Genomic DNA, 27881 nt, shown 5'->3' with positions numbered 1-27881 from the left:
AGTGTGATGGTATTTGGAGATGGGCCTTTGGGAGGTTTTGGGGGTCAAGTGAGGTCATAAGAGGGGGCTAAGAAGAATCACCAGCGAGTTCTCTCTCTGTCTGTTTCCCACTGCGCACACTCCCCGAGGAAAGGCCACGTAAGGACGTGGCAAGAAGGCGGTGGTCTGTAAGGCAGGAATGGGACTTGCACCAGAACCCAACCATTCTGGCACCCTGATGTGGGACTTGCAGCCTCCAGACTGTGAGCAAATTAAATTCTTTTGTTTAAGTGAGCGGTATTTTGTTATGGAAGCCTGAGCAGACAAAGACAACACCTGAGCACCACCACGTGCATCTGCTAAGAATAAAGAAAATCTCCTACATAATTACACCCAAGAAAATTAGCAATAACTCTGTAATATCTAATATTCTATCCAAAGTCAGATTTTTCCCAATTGTCCTAAGAATGTCTTCTCATAACTGCTTTTTAAATTTTCACCCGGACGGGACTTCCCTGGTGGCACAGTGGTTAAGAATCCGCCTGCCAATGCGGGGGACATGGGTTCGAGCCCTGGTCCAGGAAGAGCCCACATGCCACGGAGCAACTAAGCCCGTGCACCACAACTACTGAGCCTATGCTCTAGAGCCCATGAGGCACAACTACTGAGCCCACGTGCCACAACTACTGAAGCCTGCGTGCCTAGAGCCCGTGCTGTGCAACAAGAGAAGCCACCGCAATGAGAAGCCAGCTCTCCACAACTAGAGAAAGCCCGCACGCAGCAACGAAGACCCAACACAGCCAAAAGTAAATAAATATATTTAAAAAAAAATTCAACCGGAATCCAGGCAAGGTCCACACATTATATTTAACATCTCTTAATCTAGAACAATCCTTTCCCCACCGCCAGCCCCTCCACCTACATCATTGACAATTTTGAAAACAGGCCACTTGTCCCATAAAATGTACCACTTTCTAGATTTGTCTGATGTTTCCTCGGGTGTAAATTCAAACACAGTATATTTTGGCAAGAATTTCCCATAACAGATGCTGTCTATACTGCGTCCTATCAGGAGGCATCTGTTGGCAGGGTAGTAAGGCTAGGTTGGGGACCCATATTTAACCTCGATACAAAATAAGCCACCAGACTTTCAGCTCAGCGCCTTTTCTTTACACCAGCGAAGTCGGCTGCGCTGGGACCCGCAGTGCGGAGTCCACCACGGGACGGTCCCGTTGGGTCTCCCACGCCCCGCTCCTGCACAACTTCGCCTGGCCTCGCCCCCGCCGGCCTGGCCACGCCCCGGCCCGGCCCATCCCCCACCCCTCTCCAGCCCCGCCGGCCTAGCGGGCGGAACCAATAGCATCTGGCACTGCGCTCGACGTCGCCCGCCCGGAGTCTGCATCCAGGTGCTCCGGGCGCACGCGGACGCCGTTCTCGGTAGGCTTCCGGCGCACGCTGATCTGCAGCCGCCGACGGGCCGGAGTTCGCGGAGCTGCTGCAGTCTGTCTCGCCTGTGCGCCTGGTTCAGCCGCCGCCATGGGGATCTTGGAGAAGATCTCCGAGATCGAGAAGGAGATCGCCCGCACGCAGAAGAACAAGGGTGAGGGCCGGCCCGGCGGGGCGTCTGCGGCGGGCGGGGGGGGGGCTGCCGGAGCCGGAGGAGCCGGGCGGGATCCCAAGGGTGCGGATCAGGGCCCGACCAGGGGGCCGAGTAGAGAACCCCAGCATAAGGAGCAAGCATCCGACCCGGAGAGGCGGGGTCGTGGTTCGAAGCCGGGTCTCCTGGCGGTCGGGCCTGGTGGATTGGCGCTCTGCTCCTTTGTGGGCCAAGTCCAGGAGGAGACCCCCCCACACACACAGGTACAGCCTCGCCAGCTGCCCGGAGCCCCTCGGTGGGGTGGAGGCAGTCAGGACTTGAGTCTGGCGGACCTGGGTTTGGACCCCGGCTCCACCTCGTACCTGCTGTGAAAGCTCGGGAAGTCACCTCACCTCTTGGAACCTGTGTCCCCCTCTGCAAATGAGGGTAATAACCCCGTGCGCCCTCTTAGCTCACAACTAAGTTAAACCGGATTCTGTTTGCAAAGCACTGGACGCGTGTGAGCACCCGGTATTAAAGTGGATCCCGCAGCACAGGTAGCGCTTGACGCATCAAATCTGGGCGCAGACTGTAAGGGCGGCGGGAGCTCAGAGGGGAGGAGCAGTGAGGAGAGGAGACCGGTGACACCCAAAGAGGCTTCCAGGAGGAGGCGGGACTTGAGCTGGTTGGGGGCAGGATTCCAGGAGAGGGGCACTGCTGAGGCAAAGACACGGGAGCTGAGGTGAGCACGGCGTGTTCATGGGAGAGGGAGGAGGAGAGTCTAGATGAGAAGGAGGGTCTGGAGTAGTGGGAGATGTGGTTGGCTGTGGTGGGCGAGGCCCAGTGCCTGACCAGCCCTGCTGTGGGATTGCAGGAGCAGGAAGCAAGCCTGTGGTTGGTCTCAGTGTCTGTCGTCCCTTGGCTGTGAAGTTGGGGGGCTGCCTTCACTCTCATTCTGTAAATACTCGCGGAACCCTTACTAGGTGCCAGGCTCTGTGGTTAAAGCAGTGAACGGCTGGCACGTCCTTGCCCGCATGGAGCTGACCTTCCAGTGGACCATCTGTAAACTGGTAGCTGAATACACAAGATAATTTCAGCCAATAATAAACACTGTGGAGACAAACTAGGATGATGTCGCAAGCGTGTCGGGGTAAGGGCTGGGGCTACTAAGGTGGGATGATCAGAGAACACCACCATGAGGTGGGGACGTTTGAGCCAAGACCAGAATGAGAAGAAGGAACCAGCCATGCAAAGACCTGGGGGGAGACTGTTCCTGGCAGATGAAACAGCTGGTGCAGAGGACCTGAGGCAGGAATGAACTTGGCTTGTTGAAGGAGCTGAAGGTCTGGGGCTGGAGTGCAGGATGGGAAAGGAGTGGGTCAGTCGTGTAGGCCTTGTAGGTCATGCGAAAGAGTCCAGGTTGTGTTCCAAGGGCAGTGGAAGCTAGTGGAGGGTGTTAAGCAGCAGAGACTTCTGTTTTAAAAGTTCCCCCTGGCTGCCCTGCAGAGCATCACCCATGGGGCTCAAGGAAGGTGGCAGGGAGGCTTGAGATGCTGCCGCTTTGGCAGTGGTCCAGGAGGAGACGTAAAGGTGATGAAGGGATCAAGACCTAGTCCTTCCCTTCAGAGATGCTCAGGGTCTCACGCGCCGGGGTGACAGAAAGGACCACGTGAACCTGACTTGCTGAGCCTGTCCTTGACCACTTCTCACTGCCCTCGATTCACTCATTCAGTTGCCAAAACACTTCCTGAGCACCACACCGGAAGCTGGGGATCCTGCCCTTCTGGAGGGAGGGAAGCAAAGAAACAAGATTCAGTCGTCCCTTGGTATGGGGGAGGGGGGCATTGGTTCCGGGACCCACCGCAGACCCCACGATCTTAGAATGCCGCATCCGATAGCCAGTCCTCCATGTCCACGGTTCCGCATCCACAGATTCCGTCAGCCGCAGACCATGTAGCACTGTGACATCACTGAAAAAAATTCCCGTATAAGTGGACCCGTGCAGTTGAAACCCGTGTTATTCCGGGGTCGGCTCTAGTTTCAAATGGTGCTGAGAAGCCATGAAGACAAATGGGACCAGCGAGGGGCCTGGCAGGGGTGGCGGTTACTGCAGACAGTAATAATAACCGACTTGTATTGAGAGCTTACCACGTGCTGGTCATCGTTCGCAGAGCTTTTTTAATTACAGAAATCTGCAGAAGTAGTTATCGCTGCTAACATCCCTATTTTGCAGATTAAGAAACTGATGCACGAGGAGGTTAAGGAACTTTTCCAAAGTAAAATGGCCCATAATTTCAGGATGGAATTCCAACACAGGCTCTTAAGCTCCGCGTGACATTGCCTCTGCATGACTGGGCAGGGGAGGCCTCTTTGAAGAGGTGACATTGAGCTGAGAAGGAGTCAGCCTTGGGAAGATGAGGTTGAAATGGGGTAGCAAGTGCAAAGGTCCTGAGGCGAGAATGGGCGGCTGGACTGTGCCCATGAGAGGGACAGTGGTGGAGACGGGACGTGGCCAGGCCGGTCACCTGACCACAGCAACATGACATGTAGCTGAGGTCCTGTACCCCCCCTCTGCCGCCCTGCAGTGCAGCTCCCATCAGTAGTGTAACTTACGTACATGAGAATTTGGAAAAAATTGATATCAAGGAGGAGAAAAAGGAAAGTAATTTATAATTAAAATAGGGTTTATTTCCATAAGTGAATGTAGGGGCACAGCCAAGATACAGTGGAGTTACAAGGAGGCGGTGAGGCGTTTGCAGCGCTGGACACGTGGTAGCCACAGTGCAGATGATGCAGGTGTGTCGTGTGGGTGACTCACGTCCCCTCCACGAGGCCTCCCTGTTGGCAGCCTGGGGTCCCAAGCAGGCAAGCCTGTCTGGGTAAAGTTTCAAACGAAACATGCCATACTCTTCCCTCAGCATACACAGTAGTTCCACTTCTGGGAATGTCAGTGTCTGTCAACGCTGTAAAAACGCCCTGTGAGGCTCTGGGCCCTGGAGATCCTGATCCAGGCTCCCTCTGTGGCCCTGCGACACAGGACAGTTCTTGGCTCTGCTGGTCTGACTTCCTTATAGAGCTGCGGGCTTCCCCAGCTCCTGCCTGATAAGTGCCGGTGAAGACTTCACCATCACTTCACCATCGCAGCGACACCTGAAAACGCCCTCCAGGATGCCCCCGGGAGTGGTGCCGCCCTGGCTGAGAACCACTGACCTTGGGTCGTGTCTGTCTGTCGGTTGCTGTCTGGCTCTGAGGGTCCCGGCCAGCATTCAGTTGCGTGTATTTGGTTGCGTATGGGACCCTCCCAACCCACACGGGACGCTCACCTTCCATCTTGTGTTGTCTCTTAGCCACCGAGTATCACCTGGGCCTGCTGAAAGCAAAACTCGCCAAGTATCGGGCCCAGCTCCTGGAACCCTCCAAATCGTCCTCATCCAAAGGCGAGGGCTTCGATGTCATGAAGTCGGGCGACGCCCGCGTGGCGCTGATCGGCTTCCCCTCTGTGGGTAAGGTCAGTGATGGGCACCGCAGGCCTCGGGGAGGAAGGTGGCTGGTCTCCGCTCTGCCGCGGCCGCGCCCCCTCCCTCCTCTCTGAACCGGCTCCAGGGCGCAGGAGACCCAGCCTCCCCGCGCCCGGTGGGGACTCCAGCAGGAGTGGCCCCGCTGGCCTCTGCCTTGTCCCCAAGCACAGATGTTCACCGAGTGTGCACCTCGTGCCAGGCATGTTCTGCCCCTGCCCACTCAGCCCCGAGCTTGCGGAGGAGAGGGGAAGGGCAGGCACGTGGAGCGGGGCGGCTGCCTTGTGAGCAGGTGTGTGAGCAGAGCCCCGAGGAGGGGACCTTGAGGCGGAGGCCGTCGGGGAGCGGGGGTGGCGGGGCGCCTTGAACTGACTGGGTGTGACCCCTGGGCGGCCGGCGAGCACGGCCAGGCTTTGACTCCTAGGGTGTTGCCGTGGATTCGCTCGTTTTAGCCTTTCCTTTCGACCTTACTTTCCAGCCTGCAAGGCCTTCTCTCCCGGGTGAGAAGCCCAGGCTGGGAGGAGCCACTCCAGTGACCGAGAGCTGTGCCCTTGGGGTCTGGGCCCTGTTGGGAATCTGGGCTCTCTGAGCACAGGAGGGCGCGGGCCGCCCTCCTGCAGGGGCCAGACAGGTTCGGGGGTGTCCCCCAGGTTGGCCTCTGTCAACCACGGCTCTCAGGGCCGCCCGGCTGACCACACCTGTCTACCCCACCAGGTTTTTACGTTTCCTCAAGTTTCCAAGAGGCCCCCTGGGCAGAGACTTTGTGACCTGAGGCCTGTGATCTCTCACGAGCCCTGTTTGGGTTCCAGGGCCTGAGGGCGTGTGAGCGAGCTGCGCCCCAGCTCCCTGCTGACTAGGGTGGGGGCGCCGGGCCGGGCCGGGCTGGCCTCGTGGCACTGCCCGCAGCTGTGCTGGCCTCTGGGCCACAGCGTCCGTCACTGTGGTCGCTGCGCTCCCCCTGCCTTGTCACCTCCTTCACAAGGTCGGGACCGGATCGAGGTCCTGGGTCCCCAGCAGAAGCAGGACCGAAGGCAGGGTCTCTCAGTCCCGGCCGGGTGTGGCCCCACTCCCACCGTGGGCCGGCCGCGAGGTCCCATCCGGATCCTTCCCCGCTCCCCTACCTCCCTCCCTTGCAGCCCTGCGCCACTGCCGGCGCTCTCAGGCGGGAGGGTCCCTGCCTCCTTGCCCTCCTGGGGGCAGCAGCTGTGTGCTGTGGGACCGACACCTACTCCAAGTTTTCTGGGCCCAGGAGGGTCTGGAGGTTCCGTGGAGCTGGGGATGGGCCCCAATGTAGCGGGGGAACCCCCTTAGGAACCAGGTCCCTGTGTCCACCCGAGGCAGGCCTGAGGCCTCAGGCACAGGGTGGCCCTGTGGTGTTGAACCCCCCAGGCAGGGCCAGAGGTGACTTTTCCAGCTGTTGTCATCACAGCCCAGCCGGGGGGATGGGGGTCTCCCCGCGTCGCACCTGGGCTTCTGGAGGCGGGGCAGGACCCCCGCTGCAACGAGCTGCTTTCTCCCAGTCCACCTTCCTCAGCCTGATCACCTCCACGGCCAGCGAGGCTGCGTCCTATGAATTCACAACCCTGACCTGCATCCCTGGGGTCATTGAAGTAAGTCGGGGCTTGCCGGATCCCAGGAGGGAGGGTGAGCGCGCGCGCGTGTGTGTGTGTGTGTGTGTGTGTGTGTCTCATGTGCCGGGGGAGGCTCTGGGCTGAGCTGCTCTGCCCTCAAGCACGGACACCGCTGGGGGCTGGGGCTGCCGGGACCCCAGAGACGCCTGGCCCGTCCTGCAATCCTGGCTGGTTCCGCGAGTCTGCCAGCATGCACAGCTCTCCCCGTGCCCCTCTGTGACCCGCTGCCCTGCACCGCCCCGGCTCGGGTCACCCGTGGCTGGTTGGCTCCTGTTCCCTGAGAAGCTTTGGAGCCTTGGGCAACGGGGGTTCTGTGGCCTTGGGCCTCCCACCGTGAGGTGGTTTCCTTGTGAAGAGCTGTTACCATCAGCAGTGGCTGCCGGGGGCTTATAGAGACTCCCGCCCTCCAGGCGGCCCCTCGGCTCGCGGGACATGGTCCGCCCAGGCTGGGGGGGTGGGGCCGCGGCTCACACTTGGCCCAGGAGGCCCCTTCACAGCCCGCCGGCCCCGCCTTACCTCCTTTCCTGCATCCTAGTACAAAGGCGCCAACATCCAGCTCCTGGACCTCCCTGGGATCATCGAAGGCGCAGCACAAGGTGGGAGGGGGAGCAGGTGGGGGGGGCGGGGTGGAGCCCAGGCCCCCCTGCGGGCGCCTGTGGACGGTTCACGGGAGGGTTGGGCTCACAGCCCCTCCCCGGGCCCAGTGCTCTGTTCCCGAGGGACTCTGGCCTCAGAGATGAGGGGACTGAGGCCCAGGAGGTGGGTGGCTTGCCCAGGGTCGCACGGCTCACCAGGCAGCTTTGGTTCCCACGTCCAGTGTGTGGTGGACCCCGCCAGGGACGGGCGCACGGCAGTGGAGCCCTAGCCCCGGAGCCCTGTCCTCTGAGATGGGACACGCCCTCGGCTTTGGTGGCAGGTGGCTGCCCGCTGGGGTCGTCCCTCCCTTGCCAGGTGCCAGCTCCGTGCGGACCGTTGTCTCGCTTAATCCTCTGACACCCCTGTGACTGAGCGAGTGTCGTCATTTCCTTCTCACGGCCGGGAGGAGCGTGGGGACGGACGGCTGAGCGTCTGCCCTAAACGACCGTGCACCTGTGCAGTGCGGGACTGGAGTTGGAGCCTCCTCCTGGGGGTCCCGTGCCCACCGCCCTCATCAGGGCGAGGTCCTGCCTACTTGGATTGGCGTGGGGAGCGATGGTGGTCCCCCAGGAACCTGCCATCCCAGCCAGCAGGAGGAGGCCTGGCCCCCACGGGGGAGGCTCACCCGCTGTAGTCAGGAGGTCCCTGGAGACCACCGGGTCCTCGGCTGTGACCCCAGTCCCCAAGTGGCTGTGTGACCTTGGCCTGGTGCCTGCCTTCTCTGGCTGTCCGATGGCAGGGTCTGACCTTGGTGACGGCTCCACAGCCCCTCCCTGTGCCTTCTGCTGCTTCCTCTCCGTAACCCTCGTTCTGGGAGGGGCAGACTCGTCACATCCTGGAACCACGTAGCTTTGAGGTCTTGGGCAAGTGGTTGAGTGTTTCTAAGTCAGGCCTCGGTTTTCTCGTGTCTGGGCCAGGTAGATAACAGCGACTGCCCAGTGTGGCTCTGCAGGCTGAGTGAGCAGCTGGTGGAAGATCACCCAGCCCGGCCCGCGGAGTGGGGTGGGGGTGGGGGGCAGCGGGGGGCGCCTCTGCTCCCCAGGCGCTGGTGTCGGGGTTGCTCCCAGAACACATTTCCACGAGTGAGACAGGGCTCAGGAGAAGTACCTGCCTGGGGGCGGCGCACGGCAGACCGCGCAGGCCTGTAGGGGCAGGAGCCTGCGCCATGGGCTGCGGGCGTCCCGCAGTCCTGCCCATGTCACTGTGTAACCACGTTCCTCCCTCCCGACCAGGGAAGGGCCGTGGCCGGCAGGTGATCGCCGTGGCACGCACAGCCGACGTCGTCATCATGATGCTGGACGCCACCAAGGGAGAGGTGCAGAGGTCCGCAGTTGGGATGGGGCAGGCTGACACGTCTGCGAAGGCCCTGCGGGGGGAACAGGACACTGCGGCTACCGCCCGTGTGTCCCTGAGCTCGTGGTGGGTGGTTCCAGGGGTGCTTGGCGCTCTGCCATGTGGGAGCAGTGGCAGGACTGTCCACGGCTACACCCAGTGCAGGCAGCCTGGGGCAGCCTCCCCGAGAGGCTTGCGTCTGGAGGTTGGGGCTGTGCCGTGCCACCCTGGCTCTGGCTCCTGTCTGCGGGGGCCTGGGTGCCCCATTGCTGCCCAGCGTCTGCCAGGAGCCCGGCCGCAAACAGCAGAGCCTTGCTCACGCCCTGGCCTGCGGCTGAGGGCACAACAGGCGATCTCCCCTCAGACTGGCCCGAGGGTCTGGGGCTCATCCTCAGCGCCTTTGGTTGCTGGGAGGGGACGTTCAGCGGCTGGTGGCGGGTGCGGGGGGGCCGGCCGTGGAGGGTGGGGGCCGCACGGCCTGCCCCGGGCACCTGTGAAGGCCACGGGGACTCCACCAGGTCCCTGCTGGAGAAGGAGCTGGGGTCGGTCGGCATCCGCCTCAACAAGCACAAGCCCAACATCTACTTCAAGGTGAGGCCTCGGCAAGGGGGTGGGACCGGCCGCGGCCGCAGGGTGAGCAGTGCGGGCTGCGGCTGCCGCTCTGTCAGCATCACCCCTCCCTCTCTCCTCCAGCCCAAGAAAGGAGGCGGCATCTCCTTCAACTCGACGGTCACGCTGACCCAGTGCTCAGAGAAGCTGGTGCAGCTGATCCTGCACGAGTACAGCATCCTTCCCGAAGGTGCGAGAGGGGGGCCGTGGTCCTCGGGCAGCGGAGGCCCGGGTGACGCAGACTGCCCACATCACCCAGCTCCATCCAAGCCGCAGGAAAGCTGCGGCCAGCTCACATGAGGCACTTCTGTCCCCTTTGCTTCACGCTCCCCAGGCTTCAGGCTGGCCGGGCCGTAGCCGTGCACCCCTGGCTCCTTGCAGGGTACAAGGCCGGTCACATGTGGAAGGAAGACGAGATGGCGAGGGACAGGGCCTCCTGGGCTGCGGAGACCTCGGGGCGACCCCAGGGGGCAGGAGGGGGCCAGGCTGGGGGCGGTGGTTGGAGCGGAGGCAGGGCGGCCGCAGGGGGCAACTCGCGTCGTAGTGGGAGCGGGACCAGTGCTCCAGGCTCTGGAACTGGCTCCCTTGGCGATCCTGGCAAGGGTGTCGTTTCTTCTGTTGTAACAGCAAAGATTCAAAATATTGAACCCCTTACACGTTGTGCTTCCCTGAGAAAAGTGAGGGAGCTCCCCAAACGTTAAAATCCTGCAAAACCGTGGAAGCAGGTAACCTTACAGTCCCTCTTGGCAGCGTCTCTCGCGATCGGCTGTTTCAGGCCCTGCTGGCAGCGGGGGTGGGGGGGGCGCTGCTGGCGCACAGGTTGCCCTTAACCCTGGCCCCTCAGAGATCTTCAACGCGGAGGTGCTGTTCCGAGAAGACTGCTCCCCGGACGAGTTCATAGACGTGATCATGGGCAACCGCGTGTACATGCCCTGCTTGTATGTAAGTGGTACCAGCCCCCGGGGCAGCCACGTGGGAGGGGAGCCCTCATCCCAGGGGCTGCTTCTGTCCCGCAGGCGCCTCGGGCTTGCCCCAGAGCGCCAGCGCAGCCTCTCCCTCAGGCCCCTTCAGCCTCTCCCCATCCTTGAGTCAGCGGGTGGAGCCCTGTTGCCACCCTGCTGTCTTCCTCTCATTCCCCAACACCCCCTCCCGCTTTCCAACCCCAGGTTTATAACAAAATCGACCAGATCTCAATGGAGGAAGTGGACCGCCTGGCCCGGAAACCTGACAGCGTGGTCATTAGGTGAGGTTCGCGGCCGCCCTCTCTGAGTGGGGGCCCATCTGTCAGGCCTCTGTGCGCCCCGGGGTAGCTGCTGGTGACCGTGGCCGAGTCCCCCCTAACCTGTCTGGGCCAGGTGGGTGACGGGGTAAGCTCTGGCTATGAAAACAGAAGGACTTCATCCAGCAAGGTCTGGGAGTGAGAGTGGTTAGCGGCTTCGTGGCTTAGCAGTTAACTGCAGACCCCCGGAGAGCCAGGCTGTAGCCCGCTGCTCCTGAGGCCCTGGAAGATGTGGCTTCTGTCCCCTCCGCTGGTGGGGGGGGAGAAGGGACTGAAGTCCTCAGGTGGGGGCTTCTCTGAGGGCCGGGTCCTGGGAGCCGCCTGCACTCAGGCTCGCCATGGCTGTGGGCCCTCTGTCGGGGCAGCCTGGCTTTGTGCCCACCCTGCTGGCTCCCCAGCTCCACCCAGGTGCTCTGCAGCGTCACGGTGGCGCTTGGCTTTTGGGGAGCGGGACCTTGGGGACTGAGGAGGAGCGGGCTCCTGGGCCCACGCGAGGACTGCTTCCCGGGCGTCCCTAGCGGCCACGAAGAGCAGCAGAGAGCGGGTGTCCTTCCCACAGGACAGCTCGGCTCCCCTCCTGCTGCTGCGTCCGGGCCCCGTCCTCAGGGCCCTGCAGGCCACCCCTGTACCTGCTCACGTGCATCGCAGGGGAGGGCGGGTCCCCACTCAGGGCAGTACAGCGGCAAAGGACCAAGCCAGGGGTCACCGCATTGCTGAAACCCCTGCCGGGCAGCCCTGGGCCACTCGGGGGGTGGGCTCTGCATTGTCATCCTCTGCCTCTGGCCACCCCAGCTGCCACAGGTGCCCTGTGCCCTCCACAGGGCCCCGGAGAGACGGCAGGCTGTGCTGGGCGTGAACGTGACAGTGACAAGAAGTGTTGGCAGCTGAAGCGCCGTCAGGCCTGCGGTTGTGCTGCCCCATGGGCGCCAGCTGGGCCGCACTGGCCTGGGTGCCGGGAGCCCTGGGTGCTCTGACTGGCCCCTTCCTCCCGGCAGCTGCGGCATGAAGCTGAACCTGGACTATCTGCTGGAGATGCTCTGGGAGTACCTGGCCCTGACCTGCATCTACACCAAGAAGAGAGGCCGTGAGTCAGGGCCGCACGGCCCGAGAAGCGGCCGGGCCTCCCCCTCCCCCGGGCCGCCCGGTCCGCGCGCGGCGCCCAGAGCCCCGGCCCAGCCAGTCTCTACACGACAGCTTTCTCCCATCTCAGAGCCGGCACCACCCTCTACCGCAGCCTGTCAGAGGCCTCGGCCTGAGCCCTTGTGGCAAAGAATGCCGAGTTCTGGGGCTGCTGGCCTTGAGGGGGATGTGGGGATGGGATAGACACCGCCAGCAGTGGCTCCCCAAGCGGTGACAGACGCTACGTCAAGGCTTTAGGGCACTGGGCACACGGGGGCCTCCCCGATGTCCCAGCCCCTGTGCACACGCCTCACATCCCACGGCCTAGCGGCCGAGCTTGGGCAGTTTGCGTCGACCTTGGCCGTGTCTGCAGAGGGAGGTGAGGCTGCCGGCCGGAGCCGGTCCAGCCTGGGTTCTCCTGCGGGTCCCCTCGGCCGGGGCTCTTGTGGCTGATGGGTTTGCAGGAGGTTGCTCCCTGGACTGGGGTGTAGTTTGATTTTCTGTGTTGAGTCAAGGCCGTAGAAGTCCGTTCGGGGCTCTTAGCGAGGGTGTGCCCGGGAGTGGGGGAAGCGCAGGCCAAAGCCGGAGACTGGAAGGGCCTCCGCTTCCTGCGGAGGGGGGCTGCGTGGCAGTGGGCCCTGACTCTGCTGACTTCCCGCCCCGCCCCGCCTGTCTGTGCAGAGAGGCCGGACTTCACAGACGCCATCATCCTCCGGAAAGGGGCCTCTGTGGAGCACGTGGTGAGTTGAGGAGACCTGTCCAGGCCGGGGTGGGGGGAGCTCTGCCCATCGCCCGGGGCCCTGCCTGACGTCTTCCCGGCCCTCAGCCGCCGCGTTGCAGTCGGGTGCTTGGACGCGTGTCCTGCCACCCAGCTGCAGTTAGGGGGCGGCGTGGAATGGGGCCCAGCGGGTAAGGCACTCGGCTTGCTGCCCGGTGCAGGGAAGACGCCTGGGAAGCGGTCGTCACCATCCTGTCCCACCAGGGCTGCGGGGTCCTCGGGGCCATTCAGGCGTTCGGTCAGTAGAGCTGCCGCCCAGGACGATTCTGGGTTGTGTGTTCCCAGTTGGGCCTCCCCCATGCTTGCCTCCACTCAGCTCCCCGCGCAGCCCGCCCCTCCACGCGCCCCATCGGCTCCGCCCCCAGGGGCTCAGTGCACCCAACATGCTAGTGAGTGTTGGTGTCCAGCCGAGTAGCCCCGGTTCCTGCCGGAACTGGGGTCCTTTGGGGTCAACAGATGCCAGCCACCCAATCCTGCAGCTAAACAGTCCCACACCGAGGGGAGTGCAGTGGGGGGTGGCTGGCGGCACGTTGGCACATGCCCTGGCCCTCTCAGGATGTGGGGCTTCCGCCACACCTGGCAGGAAAGCTGGAGAGGCCAGGAGCAAAAGGCTCTTCCAGGCAGTGGGGCGGCAGGTGCAAAGGCCCGAGGCAGGAGCGAACATGGACTGTGGGCCGTTGGCTGCCAGCTGGCACGGAGGGTCGCAGGGTCGAAGGCAGCAGGTGCTAGAAGGTGGGGAGGGGCCTGTGGGGCCCTTGGTTCCAGAGCCTGGATCTTGTCCCAGCGAGGCCTGCCTTGCAGGACCTCAGCCCCTCCTGGATACTCACCTATCACAGGTGCCATGCTGTGCACACAGGCCTGCCTGGGTGCTGACCACAGACCCAAAGTAGAGAAGCCAGTCAGACATGGGGTTGCACCCTGGCGCCCACATACTAACGTTGAGGGGTAACCTCATCTGGTGGTAACGGAGCCCCCGGGGCCTTTGCAGTCCACCTAGTGGAGCTGACAAGAGCCTTGCCTGCACAGGATCACGGGCCATAAGCCCCAGAGGCAGAAAGGACCTGGCAGGGCCGGCAGGGGTGAGAGACACTGTGGGCTTCAAGGGTCTCCCATCCACAAACAGTATTAAAAAGGATGACCTTAGGGGACTTCCCTGGTGGTCCAGTGGTTAAGACTCTGCGCTTACACTGCAGGGGGCGGCGCAGGTTCAATCCCTGGTCGGGGGACTGAATCCCACATGCTGTGCGGTGCAGCTTGGGTGGCCTTCCATCCTCCCTCATTGCTAGAGACACAAGTGCATAGGAACGCTTGTCTCCAGGGAGAGCCGTGGAGCAGGCTCAGTGGGAAACTACTGACTTTGGTGTCAGGGATGCCAGGGCACGATGGGACCTGCAGCAAACTGGAGGGCACCCTCCCCATCTGCCTCGAGGGCTCCCAGGGTCCCGGGACGACTCTGCAACCGTGTGACCCTGAGCTTGTCAGGCAGGTCTAGTTCTGTCGTTTGGAGGCAAGCGCATTTGCAGGCAGAGCTGACCTGGACCGTCAGATTTCGTCTTTTGGTCTAGAAAACAGCGAGTGTCGGGACGGGTGTGTGTGTGTCTGTGCTCGTCCCTGCCGGCAGTGTCCTCAGCTGTGGCCACGCATCCTTGGTCACCCAGAGGAGGCCCAGATCAGGATGGCCCCCCGGAAACGTTCCTGTAGGCCTGATGTCTGGGCTCAGGCATTTGGTCTCTGCCCAGGGCCTGTGAGGCTGTGGGCACGTGGAGGACAGGCGACGTCGCACTATCCTCACCCCGGCCGCCTCCACCACGCCCGCCCAGCCCGTGCAGCCAGGGGGCCACATTCTCGGGCGGAAGAGCTGGCTGCCCTCCAAGTTCTTCCCTTCGGGCCTCCTAACAGCGCTGGGTTCCTGTGACCTTTGTCCCTACTCGGGACTGCTACAGGATGTGGGCCATCCTGGGCTGGGGGTGACGTGTTATGTGGGAGGTTCCGGGTCAGGGCGGCAGGAGGTGAGAGAGGCAGGCCCGGTGGGGACCCTGACAGTCCTCATCCACCTGCCAGAGCACCTGTCAGGGCTGCCTTTCCAGCAGGGTGGGTGGGCGGGCCCAGGTCCTTCAGCGGCCGCGGCCCCATAGAGGCAGGAAGCGGGAGCGCCAGAGCAGCTGTGAGCACAAGGCTGCGTGGGGACCGCCAGAGCACCTGCCCTGGGCCCAGCTGCTTCTGGGCGCAGCCCGGGCTCACCATCCGTCCCTCTCCCGTCCCCCAGTGCCACCGCATCCACCGGTCACTCGCCAGCCAGTTCAAGTACGCGCTGGTGTGGGTGAGTCTTGGGCGGGAGGCGGGCAGGGTCGCCCGGGGCAGCCTCAGGGTCAGGCAGGAGCTCCGTCCTTCCGCATGGGGACTGGGGTGTCCGTCAGTCCTGCTCGCGGGGTGTGTGGTTTGTATGCTGACCCAGACCAGACACGGCCCTCCCACTTCGGGATCCGGGCCGGGTGGACCGCTGGGAGTCCTGCTGTCAGAGGCTGCGGGGTCTGCTGGCGCTGGGACCCCCACTCTAGACCCCCCATCTGCACCTCCACCCCCTTCCAGTGACAGTCAGCTTCGGCCGGGTGGGTACAGAGGCTGATGTGGTCCCCCGTCCCGCTCCCCACTCAGGGCACCAGCACCAAGTACAGCCCGCAGCGGGTGGGCCTGACCCACACCATGGAGCACGAGGACGTCATCCAGATCGTGAAGAAGTAGTGGCCCCGCCCCCGCCCCCGCCCCCAGTGGGACTCACCAGAGCCTAAAGTGGGGAAATACAAATGCACCCCAGGAAGGGGTCTCTCGTGTCTCTGCTGCTTGCAGAAATTTCTTCAATGGGCAGATGGTGGACAGCATGCTGGGGCCTTAGGACGAGGTTGGGGCTGGGCTGGGCTGGCGGTGTTTCCCATGAGACTGGACTCTGGAAGGGGTCCTATTTGGGTCCCTGGGCCTGCGCCTTCTCCCCCCGCTCCCCGCGCCTTCCAGTGCAGAATGAGCAAGCTGCCCACCTGTCCCCAGCTAGGGCCTAGTGCAGATGGCTGGCTTGATGCCGTGGGCCTACTTGGGTCCCTGGCGGCCCCTCAGCTCCTGCCGGTTTTTCTGGTTCTCAGGGAGGGGGCTGCCCAGGACAAAACCCCCTATCCACCCCCCACCCCAGGGCTGCCCCGTGATGGAAACCAGAGATCTGGGGCTTTGAAGGCCCAGCTCATGCCCTCCACAGCCTGACCAGTCCCGAAGGGCCACCCCTTCCCAGGGCACCCCCTGCCCAGCACAGAGCCCAGGACCCAGCCCGGTGCAGATACCTGGGGTGGCGGATTTGGAGTCTGGGCTCTGCGTTTTCTCTAAATACCATCCCACCCTGCACCCCCAAATCTCTCGGCTCTCCTTCCTGAAATAAAAAGTGGAAACAATGCCTGTTCACTAAGGACAGTTTTGTGAGTTTGCTGAACTCGGTTGCCAGGTTGGGTCGGGGCAGCAGTGAGTGTGCGGATCCTGGGCCTTGGGGAAGCAGGCCCAAGCCTGGGGTTCAGGGGGGCCTCTGTGAGGAGTGATGCGAGGCGCCGTGCGGGCCTGCGAGCAGCCTGGGCTCCAGGGGCAGCGACTTGCCCTCGGCTACACGGCTTGTGAGCGCAGAGCTGGGATTGGAGCCCCAGCTGAGGCTGCTGAGCCAATGAGAAGACATCCTCCCGGCCCTGCAGCCTTTGGGGCAGGTGGCAACAGGTTTTCGGAGGCACTGGGCCAGCAGGTGGGGCAGAGCTCCGGGGGCTGGGCTGTGGAGCAGGCCCACTGCCCAGCTCTCCCGGCTGTTCTTGGCTTCTCTGTCAGCAGCTCAGGCTCCTTTCCGGTGACAAAACAGGAATAATAGACGTTATTAAATATGCATGGGGGCCCCAGGCGGGCAGCGTGGGGGGCTGGGCTTGCCGCCCATGATACAGACGCAGCTTCTCCACTGGCAGCCGCACTCCTGGGGCCCGGCCGAAGGACCCCCGTCGGGCGGCATGCGGGCAGGGAGCAGGCCACTGGACCCAGGTAAGGTGACCCGGCCCTGGACCCCTGGGGTCTCCGACTAGCACCCCCAGGCGGAAGGGGGAAGGGGGAAGGGGGAGGGGGTGGTGGCTGACCTGTGGCCTTGCTCCCTCACCGTGAGGTCTGTCTCAGCCTCGGCTTCTTCATCTGTAAGATGACATGATCGATGCCCAGCGCCGTCCTCCTCTCGGCGACGGTGGGCTGCTTACCTTGGCCCCACCTCCTGCCACAAGGCCTAGCCGCAAGGTCCCAAGGGAGGGTTTCTGCCTGGGCGATGGTCATTGCCGCTTCCTGCCTCAGGTTCACAGAGCGTCAGATCCAGGCCTGTTGTGTCCCCCAAGCAGGCTGGGAAAGGATGGAGATGAGGCTAGAGGTCTGGGCCTCCTTGGCCGGTGCGGGCTTGGCGGGGCAGGGTCTGAGGCTCCGGTCACTGGGCCCCCACGTCTCTCCCGTGGGTGGGCTTGTTTCCAGGGTAGTCTGTGCGTCTGTGATGGGTCCTTGGCCTCTTGGATCTGTGGTCAGCATGGTTAGGCTGTCCAGCCTGCACTAGGGTAGGTCGGCATGAACTGGTCTCGCAGAGCCTCGTGCTGGGGAAGGCATCCCTCGGGCTGGTGCAGCCCCCCAACACCTCCCAAAAGTCCCTGCCCCACACCACCAAGGTGCACCCCAAGGGTCAGCCCCTGTCCCAGGCGCCCCCTATTGCCATCACTCATCCGCCTGGGCCTTCTGCGCAGGGAGGCTCTGGCCAGGGTGACCCGAGGTCCCTTCTGCTAAACGGCCTGTCTTTATGAGGGTCAGCAGTACCCACTCGTCCCTCTGCCCTGGCTGCGGGGCTGCGCTCCCAGGGGGCCCGGCCTGCAGCTTTACGGGACTCGGGTGCCAAAGGGCTCAGGACACGCATGTCCATCCACGTCCCCGTGCTCGTCCCTGTGTCCCTTCCTCTCCAGCTTAGACTCCCCGCTTCCTCATTTCAGAAACCTTCTTTGGCAAAAATCCCTAAGCTCATCTGTCCTCCTCAAGATCCCATGTGGCCCGGCCCCGGGGGGATGCTTACACCACCCAGGGTGGGCGTCTCCCTGTGCCACTGACAGCCTCTGAAACGGCCCTGCGCCCTCGAACCCCGGCTGGAAAACTCCCAACGCCCCGCACTCATCTGCAGCCACCCCTCCCTCCACAATGGAGAGGCCACCTCAGGGCCTTCACTCCTCTCGCATGCTCTCTCCCGGGTCTGTCCTGAGGATTTGCCAGTGGGTCTGTGTGACTCATCCTCCTGGGCCTAGCCGGGGCCACCATAACAAAGTACGCAGGCTGGTGGCTTAAACAATGGACAAGATGTTCTCACAGTTCTGAAGGCTGGAAGTCAGAGATCGAGGTGCCCCGAGGCCTCACTCCTTGGTGTGCAGACGGCCGCCTTCTTGCTGGGCCTTCCCCACTGAAAACTCACTCCTCCCGGATGCATCATTCCCTGTGGCCACCCCCTCCCCCCGACCAGTCACGGCCTGGCTTCCCCATGTCCACCCTCTGCCCTCAGCTTCCCCAGCGTGCTGCCAGAACAGCTCCTGCCGAGGCCACATGCCACCCGCTGCGGAGCTGCGAGGTTTCTAACCTCGTTCCCCTGGGCCCCTCCTCGGCAGCCCCTCCCCGCCTCCTTGGCACACAGTCCTTAAGGCCAGAGTTGGGGTCCCCCCTTCTCGCTCTGTCCCTCTCCTAGACAGCCTTGACCCTGTCACCCCCGACCTGCAGGGCTAAACTGCCTCCCCAACTCTCCACCTGGACGGCCCACGGTCACCCCAAAACCCTCTGCGTCTCAGACCAAACTTGTCATCTTCCCACACCTCCCACCTGGCCTCAGGCACCGGGCCAGCCCCGAAGGCCCCACACAACCCTCTCTGGGGCTGCCCGCTTGACTTGAGCGTGTCCCCCGCCACAGCTGACCCCGGCACAGCCACTGTCCCCCGCGCCCCATCCTCCACACAGTGGCCCAAAAGCTTTGGTCCAGGACGGCCACGCAAGGAGCAGCGTGAGGCCGCAGGTGAGCGCAGGACACTCTGGAGCAGGCGGTCGGGTCCTCGCTGTGGGCCCTTCGCTCAGCGACCTAACCTCCCTGAGACCTGTTTTATAGACCCTTCATCTACACAGCAGGAATGGCAGCTTCCACCCTACACACTGTGAGGATCTAGTGAGATCCTGGGGGAGAGCATTTGGCCCTGAGCCCGGCTCGTCAGAAAGCTTGGCGGTGCTGGTTACTTTTATTTCCAGACCTGCTCGCAGCATCCCTGACAGCTCAAAGCCCTGCCATGTTCGCTGCTGCCATAGGGATGGAGACCACAGTCCCACTCCAGCTCCCATTCTGGCCACTTGCCACTCCACATGCCCCACGTCACTCCACCTCTCTCACCACCTGGCCTTTGCACATACTCTTCCCTCTGCCCCAACATTGTTCCCTCTTCCATCTGATTAGCTCCCTCATCCCTCAGATCTTGGCTCAGGGTCAGAAACTCAGGGAACCCCCTGGCCTCCCCATGCAGCGTCCGCCCACCTGCGTCGTGGCCTGGCCTTCACGGCTCTTCCCACGGCTGTAGCTCCCCCCTTGTTGGTGTGGCTTTTCACTTAACATCCATGTCCCCCTGACACTGGGAGCTGAGTGGGGGCGGAAGCCATGCCTGGTTCTGCTCGACTCTGTGGCCCCCTGGAGCCCAGCACGGTGCCTGGCATGTGGCAGGTGACACATGAATGAGTGAGAGACTTGTTCCCTGACACCTGCTCTGTGCCTGCAGCAGAGGCCAGGGACCCCAAGAGGGAGGCGGGACCCTGAACCAGCCAGAGACGGGGGCTCCCCTTAGAGACTGCGGGGTGCAACCCCACCCCCCGGCTCCACGTGACATTTGAGGAAAGTGAGGACAGGAGGGGGGCCCAGGGACACCGCCCGGAGGCACACCTCTGCCTGCCCACACTGGGGGTCCTCGGTGGCCTGTGGTTTGCCCAGGAGAACAGCTGGGAGCCCAGCACTGGACGCTGGCCAGCGACTCACCGGGCTGCAGCGAACCTCAGGCAGGCGTCTTTGGGCTCCGAAGCCCACTGTCCGGATGAAGAGACGGAAGCCCAGAGCGGCCAGCCCAGCCATAGGAGCGCCCACGTTGCTCGGAGAAGGAGCCTGGGGGCTGGGAGGGGCGGCTCGGTACTCTGGGTCGGTCCCATCCCTGTCCTGGATGCAGCCTCTGCCCTGGGCTCCTCAGCTGTACGTGTGGGCACTAGGGCACCCTCCGCTCCTGGGGCCAACGGGCGCCTTCATGAGATAAACAGAGAGCCAGGCACAGGGCCTGCGGAGAATAAGCTGCTCTTATCATTGTCATTACCGACATCGTTATTCCAGGCCACGGCTCCTCTCTGCTCTGGGGAGGTGGCCTGGGTGACAGCCGGCAGCAGGGCCTGCCCACACCACCCTTCTGGTCTCTGGGGCCGGCTTGGCCCCAAACAGTGCAGCCCCAGGCTCACTCCTAGGGCCCGTCCTCCACGTGCACCCACCCCCGGTGCCATCCTGCCGAACTGTGGCCCCAGCACCACCCAGACGCCGCTGACTCCCTGACAGCCGTGCGAGTCCCGCCAACTCCCTGGACGGCGGACGTCCGAGATCACCACGTGCAGAGCTCCACCCACGGCCTCCCTCACCTCCACTGGCCGCCTCCACTCTCCCGCCTGCTTCAGTAAGGAAACCGTGCAGGTGCTCGTGAGCTGCCTGCAGGCTCCACCTGCAAAACATACCAGCATCCCCGCACTCTGTCCACCGCACTGCCCCAGCCCGGCCCAGGCCCCAGCGTCGCTCGCCCGGACCGCCACGGCAGCTCCCACAACAGCCACCGCTTGTGCCCTCAGCCCCTGCCATCCGTCCTTCCTGTGGCAGCGAGAGGGATCCTGTGAAGACCAAGGAGGTCCAATTCCATCCCTCTCTGCCACAGCCGTGGCCAAGTCCTCACCCCTGACCTCTGCCCCACCCGCCGTCTTCGCCCCTCACTGCACTCGGTCACCCTGGCCTTGCTGTTCCTCCATCACGTCCGGACCGCTGTGCCTCCCCCAGGCCTCCCTCCCTCCCCTCCTGCAACTCTCGGCCCCCGTGTCGCTTCCAGGGCACCTCAGCCAGGCCCTGTTCGGTGCTGTATACCCGAGTCTCGATGCCGCGTCCCTGCGCTATTCCAATGCCAGCACTCACGCCATCCCACCGGTTGTATCTTTCACTCACTCTCCTTGTTTGTTGCCAGTCCCCACCCCCCAGAATGTCAGCGCCACGAGGGCAGGTTTCTGTTTCCTTAGCTGTGTCCCCAGTGCTTAGACAGCGCCTGGTTCATGGCAGGCTTCCAGCAGATGCTTCTGAACAAATGAACGGACAAGTCAGTGCATGCTGTCCTGAGGGACAGGGGCCAGGCTGACCAAGAGTCCAGGTGGGGCCCACGCAGGGACACGGCCTGGGCGACCTCCACCAGCACATCAGGGCCTCTGGCTTGCTCAGTGGCTCAAGTAGGGCCCTCTGCCCCAGAACTCCTGGAAGGCCCAGACTCTGGGGTCAGCCCGGCTAAGCCCCTGCCTCTGGCCAGTGTCCAGAGCTGTTCCCCTCCCACACGATGGCCCACATGCCCAGGAGCCCAGAGGCGAGGAAGGCCTAGCACTAGCAAGAAATGTGGCTCCGGACCACGCAGGCCTGCGTTGGAGCCTGGTTCCAGGGTCCCAAGCTGGTTGACCTTGAACAAGTCACTTCTCCTCTCCAAGGCTGTTTCCTCATCTGGAGAATGGAGATGACAGTTCCCACCCCACAGCCCATTGTGAGACTCTCTTGAGATAACAGTGGCCAGGCCTCAATTTGGAAACCAGCTCCAGGAGGAGCAGTGGAGGGCGCGGTGTCGGCATTTCTGGGCTCAGAAAGCGTGAACCCCCTGCCCCACAGCCCAGAACAAGGCAGGAGAGCAGGCGGAATCAAAGGGGGTGATGGGGGACTGGATGCCCCCTCGAGACCCCATCCTGCGGGGGCCCAGGTCCCACGTGTCCCCACCCCCAGAAGCCGCCTGACTGTCGGCCTTACCAGGCCCTGCTGGAACCGAGAAGCCCCCTTCTTGCCCTGCCTTCTCAGCCAGCAGCCTGGTTCTCCCCGATAAATTATTCATGCTCCCAAGGGCCGGCCAGCTCTGGTTACACTGACCGCAGCCCTGGGCACCTGCCATGCCCACCACCCCTCCTCCCTTGCCCAGGACCTGGAGGGGCCCAGGTTCCCCCCCCCCAAGGTGACTTGGTGGTCTCTGAACGTCCCACCCTGGCTCAGGAGATGCAGCTCCGCTTGTGGCCCGGAACAGATGTGCTGGTGCTTTAGGGCAGGTGGCTGCCCCTCTCTGGGGCCCAGGGACCCAAGCACCCACTCGGTGGGGGAGCCGGCAGAGGCTCAGGGAGGGCTTGACTGGGCTTGAGGCACGGCTGTCCTCACGGAGGTTCTAAGGCCAACGCAGTCTCCCCGGCATGGGCCTGCCAGGCCTCCCCTGCTTCCCATAAACGACACCCAGGTGCTTTCCAACAGGCTCAAGGGTGAAATTCTAGGCGGGGCCTGAGGAGATGAATTATGGATCTGCCCTCCTGAAAGCCTGGTCCCAGCCAGAAGGAGCTTGGCTGTCCCTCCCCCGGCCACCGGGCCAGTCCCAGCTGCTCTGAGCCTGAGCAGGCTGCGTGTCCAGCCGCAGGCAGGAGACTCAGCAGGTCCCTGTGTCCCCAAGGCCCTGAGCTTGTGACACCGGCCGGCCTGGCAGGGAGCAGGTGGCCACCATGGCGAAGGAAGAAGAGGATGAGAAGAAAGCCAAGAAAGGGAAGAAGGGGAAGAAGGCGCCGGAGCCGGAAAAGCCCAAGCGGAGCCTGAAGGGGACTTCGCGGCTGTTCATGGGCTTCCGAGACCGCACGCCCAAGATCTCCAAGAAGGGGCAGTTCCGGAGTGCGTCGGCATTCTTCTGGGGCCTCCACACCGGACCCCAGAAGACCAAACGCAAGAAGAAGGCGCGCACGGTGCTCCAGTCCACGTCGAAGCTCATGACGCAGATGCGCATGGGCAAGAAGAAGCGCGCCATGAAGGGCAAGAAGCCGTCCTTCATGGTGATCCGCTTCCCTGGCCGGCGCGGCTACGGCCGCCTGCGCCCGCGTGCCCAATCGCTCAGCAAGGCGTCCACGGCCATCAACTGGCTCACCAAGAAATTCCTCATCAAGAAGGCCGAGGAGTCGGGCAGTGCGCAGGCCACACTGGACGCCTGGATGGACCGCTCCGGCTCCCGCGTGGGCTCGCGCAAGCTGCCCTTCCCATCGGGCGCCGAGATCCTGCAGCCCGGGGGTCGCCTGCGCAGGTTCCCGCGCGCCCACAGCATCTACGAGTCGGGTGAGCCCGTGGGCTTCCTGCCCTTCGAGGACGAGGCCCCGTTCCGGCACTCAGGCTCCCGCAGGTCGCTGTACGGGCTGGAGGGCTTCCAGGACCTGGGCGAGTACTATGACTACCACCGCGAGGGTGATGACTACTACGACCGGCAGTCGCTGTACCAGTATGAGGAGGAGCCCTACCGGGGCGCCTACAGCCTCCACGGCCCAGCCTGGCCGCCCTATGACAACCCGCACGGGTACCCGCCCGAGGACCCCTACGACTACTACGGCCCAGACTACTACGGGGGCTCCTTCTACTCCAACTACGGCTACCGCTATGGCTATGACGACTACGAGCCCCCCTACGCGGCCCCGTCGGGGTTCGCGTCTCCCTATGGCTACTACGACGCATACGCGGGCGAGGCGCAACTGCACGGCTACTACCAGGACCCCTACGCCCCTTCCGACGCGCTTTACCCGCCCTACCCGCCCTACCTGCCCTACCCGCCCTACGACCTCGCCTACGACCTCCCGTATGCCGGGCCCTACCCAGATACCTACGGGGCGCCCTACCCGGATGCCTACGGGGCGCCCTACCTGGCCGCCTACGCGCCGCCCTACCTGGGCGCCTACGCGCCGCCCTACATGGAAGCCTACATGCCACCCTACCTGGATCCCTACGCGCCGCCCTACAGCGTCCCCTACGGTGCCTCCCATGGAGTCCCCTACGCCGAAGGCATCTATGGTGGCGGGGACCAGGCCATCTACCCGCCCGAGGGGCCCTATCTTCCGCCGGAGCAGTCGGCCTTCGCGTACCCGTGGGTGCCGCCGCCCATCCTGTCACCTCACAACCCGTATGCCCACCCCATGGATGACATCGCGGAGCTGGAGGAGCCCGAGGAGGCGGGCAGCGAGCAGCAGGGCACGTCCTTCCGCCTGCCCAGCTCCGCCTTCTTCGAGCAGCAGGGCATGGACAAGCCCGCCAGGTCCAAGTTGTCCCTCATCCGCCGGTTCCGCCTCTTCCCGCGGCCCCAAGTGAAGCTGTTTGGGAAGGAGAAGTTGGACGTGCCCCTGCCGCCCTCCCTGGACATCCCTCTGCCCTTGGGAGACGCGGACGAAGACGAAGAAGAGGATGAGATGCCGCCGCTGCCCCCGGTGCCCTACGGCCACCCCTTCTGGGGCTTCCTCACGCCGCGGCAGCGCCGCATCCAGCGCGCCCTCTCGGCCTTCGGCGCCCCCCGGGGCCTGGGCTTCAGCTCTGACTTCAGACGCCCAGCGCCGCGCCCGGCCACCTCGCTGGCGCGGTTCCTCAAAAAGACCTTGTCGGAAAAGGAGCCCATCCCGCGGCTGAAGAGCAGCCAGAAGGCCCGGGCGCGAGGCCCGGCGGTCAGGGAGGCGGCCTACAAGCGCTTCGGCTACAAGCTGGCCGGCATGGACCCCGAGCGGCCCAACACGCCCATCGTGCTGCGGAGGGCGCAGGCGCGCGCGCGCAACAACAACAACTCCCACCGTCCGCCGTCCCCGCCGCGCGCCCCCAGCCCCGCCCCCAGCCTGCCGCCCGCCCCGGCCCTCGCCCCCGCCGGCCTGCCCCCGGGCCTTCCCCCGCCGGTTTCGCCCTACGGCTCGCTCCGCCGGCACCCGCCGCCCTGGGCCGCCCCGGCTCACTTGCCCCTCGCATCCCAGGCCAGCTGGTGGGCCTTGGCCGAGCCCCCGCCCGTGAGCCCCGAGGGGCCCCCTGACCCTCTGGCCTTCCCCGGACCCCGGCTCTCCTTCAGGGGCTCCCGCCGGCGGGACGCGGCCTTCGGCTTCCCCGGGCCCTCGCCCCGGCCCTCGCTGAGGAGCCCTCCCCGCCTGGGGTACCGCTCACCCCTGGGGCCCCGCTCGCCCCTGGGGCCCTTGTCCCCCCAGCCCTCCGTCCGCCGCGGCCCCTTCCGGCCGCCCTTCTCGCCGCCGCCCCGCCGTCCCCGCTCGCTGCGGGAGCCCCTGTCTCCGCGCCGAGCCTCAGGGCGCCCGCGCGCACCCCGGTCGCCGGTGCTGGGCTCCCCGCGGTCGCCCTCGCCGCCCCCTCTGCTGGGCCCCAGCCCACGGAACCGCTCGCTCAACCTGCCCTCGCGCCTCCCGCGCACGTGGCGCAGCCTCAGCGAACCTCCCATCAGGGCCGTGAAGCCCCGGCCGCGCCAGTCCTACCGCCTGCCGCCCGGCCTTCGGTCTTGGCGGGCGGCTGCCGCTGCCGCTGCCGCTGCCCCTGCCCCTGAGCACCGCGAGAGCCAGCGCGAGCCCGAGGAGTCGGAGACGCTCTGGACAGTGCCCCCGCTGGCCCCCAGCTGGGACGTGGACATGCCTGACACCCAGCGGCCACCCTCGCCCTGGCCGGGAGGCCCAGGCAGCCTCCGTGGCTTCTCCAGGCAAGCCGCTGTACCCCCAAACCCCTTCCTCCAGCACGTGGGCCCAGGGCTATCCCCTGCTGCCCAGCCTGAAGATTCAGCCTCTGACTCAACCGGTATCCTCCTGGGTACACATCACGACCCAGGGCCTGGACAGCTGACCAAATCGGCCAGCCCAAGCCTCGAGAAGCCTGAAGAAGAGGCCTGTCCGGCGGACCCCCAGCCACCAGCAGAGCCTGAACCCCCGACCCTGACACCCCCCAAGGATTCCCCCTCAGAGCGGAAAGCACTGAGGCCCAGCTTCTCCTACCCGCTGGCCGCCTCTGACCAGATGAGGGCCACATGGCCACCATGGCGCCGCTGGGGGACACTGCCCAGGGCCCCAGCCCCCTTGGCGCCCTCTGGGGCCCCAGGACCCCTGCCCAAGGCGGGTGAATGGCTCCAGGCAAGCCCTGGGCGTTTTGCTGTGGTCATGCCTCGTGTGCAGAAGCTGAACTCTTTCCAGCGAGCTTGTCCTGCTACCCTGCAGCCTCCCATCCAGGAGCCAGAGCCCCGGCCCAGGCTGAGAACCTGGAGTCTGCTCTGGTCCCGCCTGTGCCTGCCGGCGGAGGCCCATCAACCCTGCACACGAGTACACGCTCGCCCCCCACCCTGCCGCCTGGGCCCTGGAGCTGCCTGCCTGCCCAATGGGGGCCCCGGGGAAAAGGTCGGCCCCAAAGACTGGTGGAACAAGGTATGGGGGCACAGGTTAGAGGGAGGGCTTATGGTTCCATCCTGGGAAACGGGGCAGGAGACAGTCTCGGGACCTTGGCGAACTGCTGCCTGCTTGGGCCTCAGTCTTCCCATCTGTAGCTTGGGGAGAACAGCCTCCCAGAGCTTCTGGGGGATTGAACAAGGGGATGCCCGGCACAGGCAGGCAGAGGACAGAGATGCCAGAAACTGCCCCCAGGCACTTGGAGAAAGGGATCTTGTCCCAGTCTGGGCTCCAAGCAGTCCTGTCCTCGTCCGATCTGGATGGGACGTCCACTCAGAGCCCCCCGCAGGGATCTTGGCTCAGTACGAAACTGCAGACCCTGCCTACCCACCCTGTCCCACCCCCGCATTCACGTTCATGCCGTTCCTTCTGCCTGCTGCTGACCCTCCCTGGGTCCAAACTGGATCTTCTGTCTCTTTGGGGCTCCTGCCTAAGGGTAGTCCTCCGGGCTGCAGGGTTCTGGACTGTCCAAAGGTGAGGGCTCAGGAACCAACCTTCCAGCTTCTTTACTGCACAGTGGGGAAGCCAAGACCCAGAAGGTCACACAGCGGATCACGGCTGAGCCAGGAGCCTGTCTGGGCCCCCGCAGGGTGTGGCGCAGGCAGCCCTTCTGAGGGGTGCCAAGCCCGTGCCTGGCTGCCACGCTCGCGGCGGAACACGAGCCCGGTGCCGGGTGGCCCTCAGCGGAGGGGGGTGGTCACCGGAGCCTCCCCCGGGACGCCTGGGGTGGGCGGGGCACGCAGGGGTGGCGGGCGTTTCTCAGCCTCTGCAGACGGTGCCCCGTGGAGCAGGCAGCCAACGGGCCCATCAATGGCGACCGGGGCGCCCTGGCTGCTGGGGGGGCCCTGGCCCCAACGGCGGGTGCCCCGGGCTGTGTGGGCCGCAGCGCTGCAGGAGCGGGGCGCCAAGCGCCCGGGGGTGAGGGGCAAGGATGCATGGGCCCTCCTCACCCTGGAATACGTGAGTGGCTGAATTATTCAGGGTTTGCGGCCACTGGCGCACATGGGCAGGCGGGTGGGCGGGAGGCCAGGGCCTCTGGGGTGATACCCGCTGTGCCCTACTTAGCACGCGGGCTGCCTCCCGGTGTCCCCTTTCCTCTCCGCTCAGGGAGGGGTGTAGGCTGGACCCGAGAGGCAGGACAGGCGGGCTCACAAGTGTGCTCGCAGTCACACGGGTCACGTGCGGGCCTGGGACGTGTGCTCGGGCGCTCCACAGCTCAACGAGGAGAGCATGTGAGTGCGTGCGCCACGGCCCGGGCAGACGTGGTATCTGCGGGGTCAAGTGTACACACTACCAGGGCACAGTAGTGGGCCTGCAGCCCACAGGGGGCATCGGGACTTTCGTCTCGAGACCACCAGGTGTGGGGACACCTGTCACATGAGAACCTGTCCAAGGGACGTTGAGAGCACGTGCCCGCACTTGTGTGTGCCTCCAGCCAGGCACCGCAGGCCAGTGTGCACGTCCACAAGCCCCGTGCGAGACCACGGGTGGGCGTGGGAGCACCTGGGCTGCAGGCGCCGTTGCCTGTGGGTCTGTGCGTGTGGGTCTGCGTTTGCCCTGCACGGGGTGCGGCGCCAAACGCGAAAGTCCTGGTCCTTCTGGAGGCCCCGGGCACCAGATGCGGATGTTCTCCTAGTTGTCACATAGGCAGACCTGGGGTTCAGCCTGGGAGAACGTGAGGTGGGAGGCCTTCTGGCCAGGCAGAGGGAGCAGTGCCCCTGTGCGTGTGCTCAGCCCCTGGCAGGACCCTCGGGAAGACGGGCAGCGCTGAGGCCGGCCGTGTCCCTGGGAATTAAGCATTGTGTTCCGAGGCAGACAGCCCACAGGACCCGGCCGGCCTGGCCTCAGGGGTCCCTCCTCCACA

At 64.4% G+C, this 27881-nt stretch overlaps 2 protein-coding genes across 3 annotated transcripts in view; both read left to right on the top strand.

Moving 5' to 3' along the window:
• Positions 1-1422: 1422 nt before the first annotated feature.
• DRG2 (developmentally regulated GTP binding protein 2) lies at positions 1423-15893 on the top strand. Of its 2 annotated transcripts, none has more exons than XM_059998708.1 (13): positions 1423-1579; positions 4903-5063; positions 6591-6680; positions 7237-7297; positions 8570-8660; positions 9188-9260; positions 9363-9453; positions 10123-10220; positions 10445-10521; positions 11553-11641; positions 12358-12416; positions 14721-14758; positions 15110-15893. In XM_059998708.1, the coding sequence occupies exons 1-13, from the start codon at positions 1516-1518 to the stop codon at positions 15147-15149; spliced, it is 1032 nt and encodes a 343-aa protein (XP_059854691.1). In that variant the 5' UTR covers positions 1423-1515; the 3' UTR covers positions 15150-15893. The 2 variants fall into 2 exon arrangements, with proteins under 2 accessions (XP_059854691.1, XP_059854690.1); XM_059998707.1 differs by having other exon boundaries at positions 14721-14774.
• A 6410-nt stretch (positions 15894-22303) lies between these two features.
• Positions 22304-27881, top strand: part of MYO15A (myosin XVA) — a 50570-nt gene continuing 44992 nt past the window's right edge. Inside the window, exons 1-2 of the mRNA XM_059996658.1 lie at positions 22304-23397; positions 23542-25996. Coding sequence (XP_059852641.1) covers positions 22304-23397; positions 23542-25996 — 3549 coding nt within the window. The remainder of the gene's footprint in view (positions 23398-23541; positions 25997-27881) is intronic.

Source organism: Delphinus delphis, chromosome 19, assembly GCF_949987515.2.
Source record: "Delphinus delphis chromosome 19, mDelDel1.2, whole genome shotgun sequence".
Classification (NCBI taxonomy): domain Eukaryota; kingdom Metazoa; phylum Chordata; class Mammalia; order Artiodactyla; family Delphinidae; genus Delphinus; species Delphinus delphis.
This window is presented reverse-complemented; position numbering and strand designations above follow the sequence as displayed.

Coding starts and splice junctions, on each gene's coding strand:
- DRG2 (XM_059998707.1), top strand. CDS start 1,516: ATGGGGATCTTGGAGAAGATCTCCGAGATCGAGAAGGAGATCGCCCGC. Junction 12,417..14,720: donor GGGCCTCTGTGGAGCACGTG/GTGAGTTGAGGA, acceptor CCCGTCCCCCAG/TGCCACCGCATCCACCGGTC. Junction 14,775..15,109: donor TCAAGTACGCGCTGGTGTGG/GTGAGTCTTGGG, acceptor CTCCCCACTCAG/GGCACCAGCACCAAGTACAG.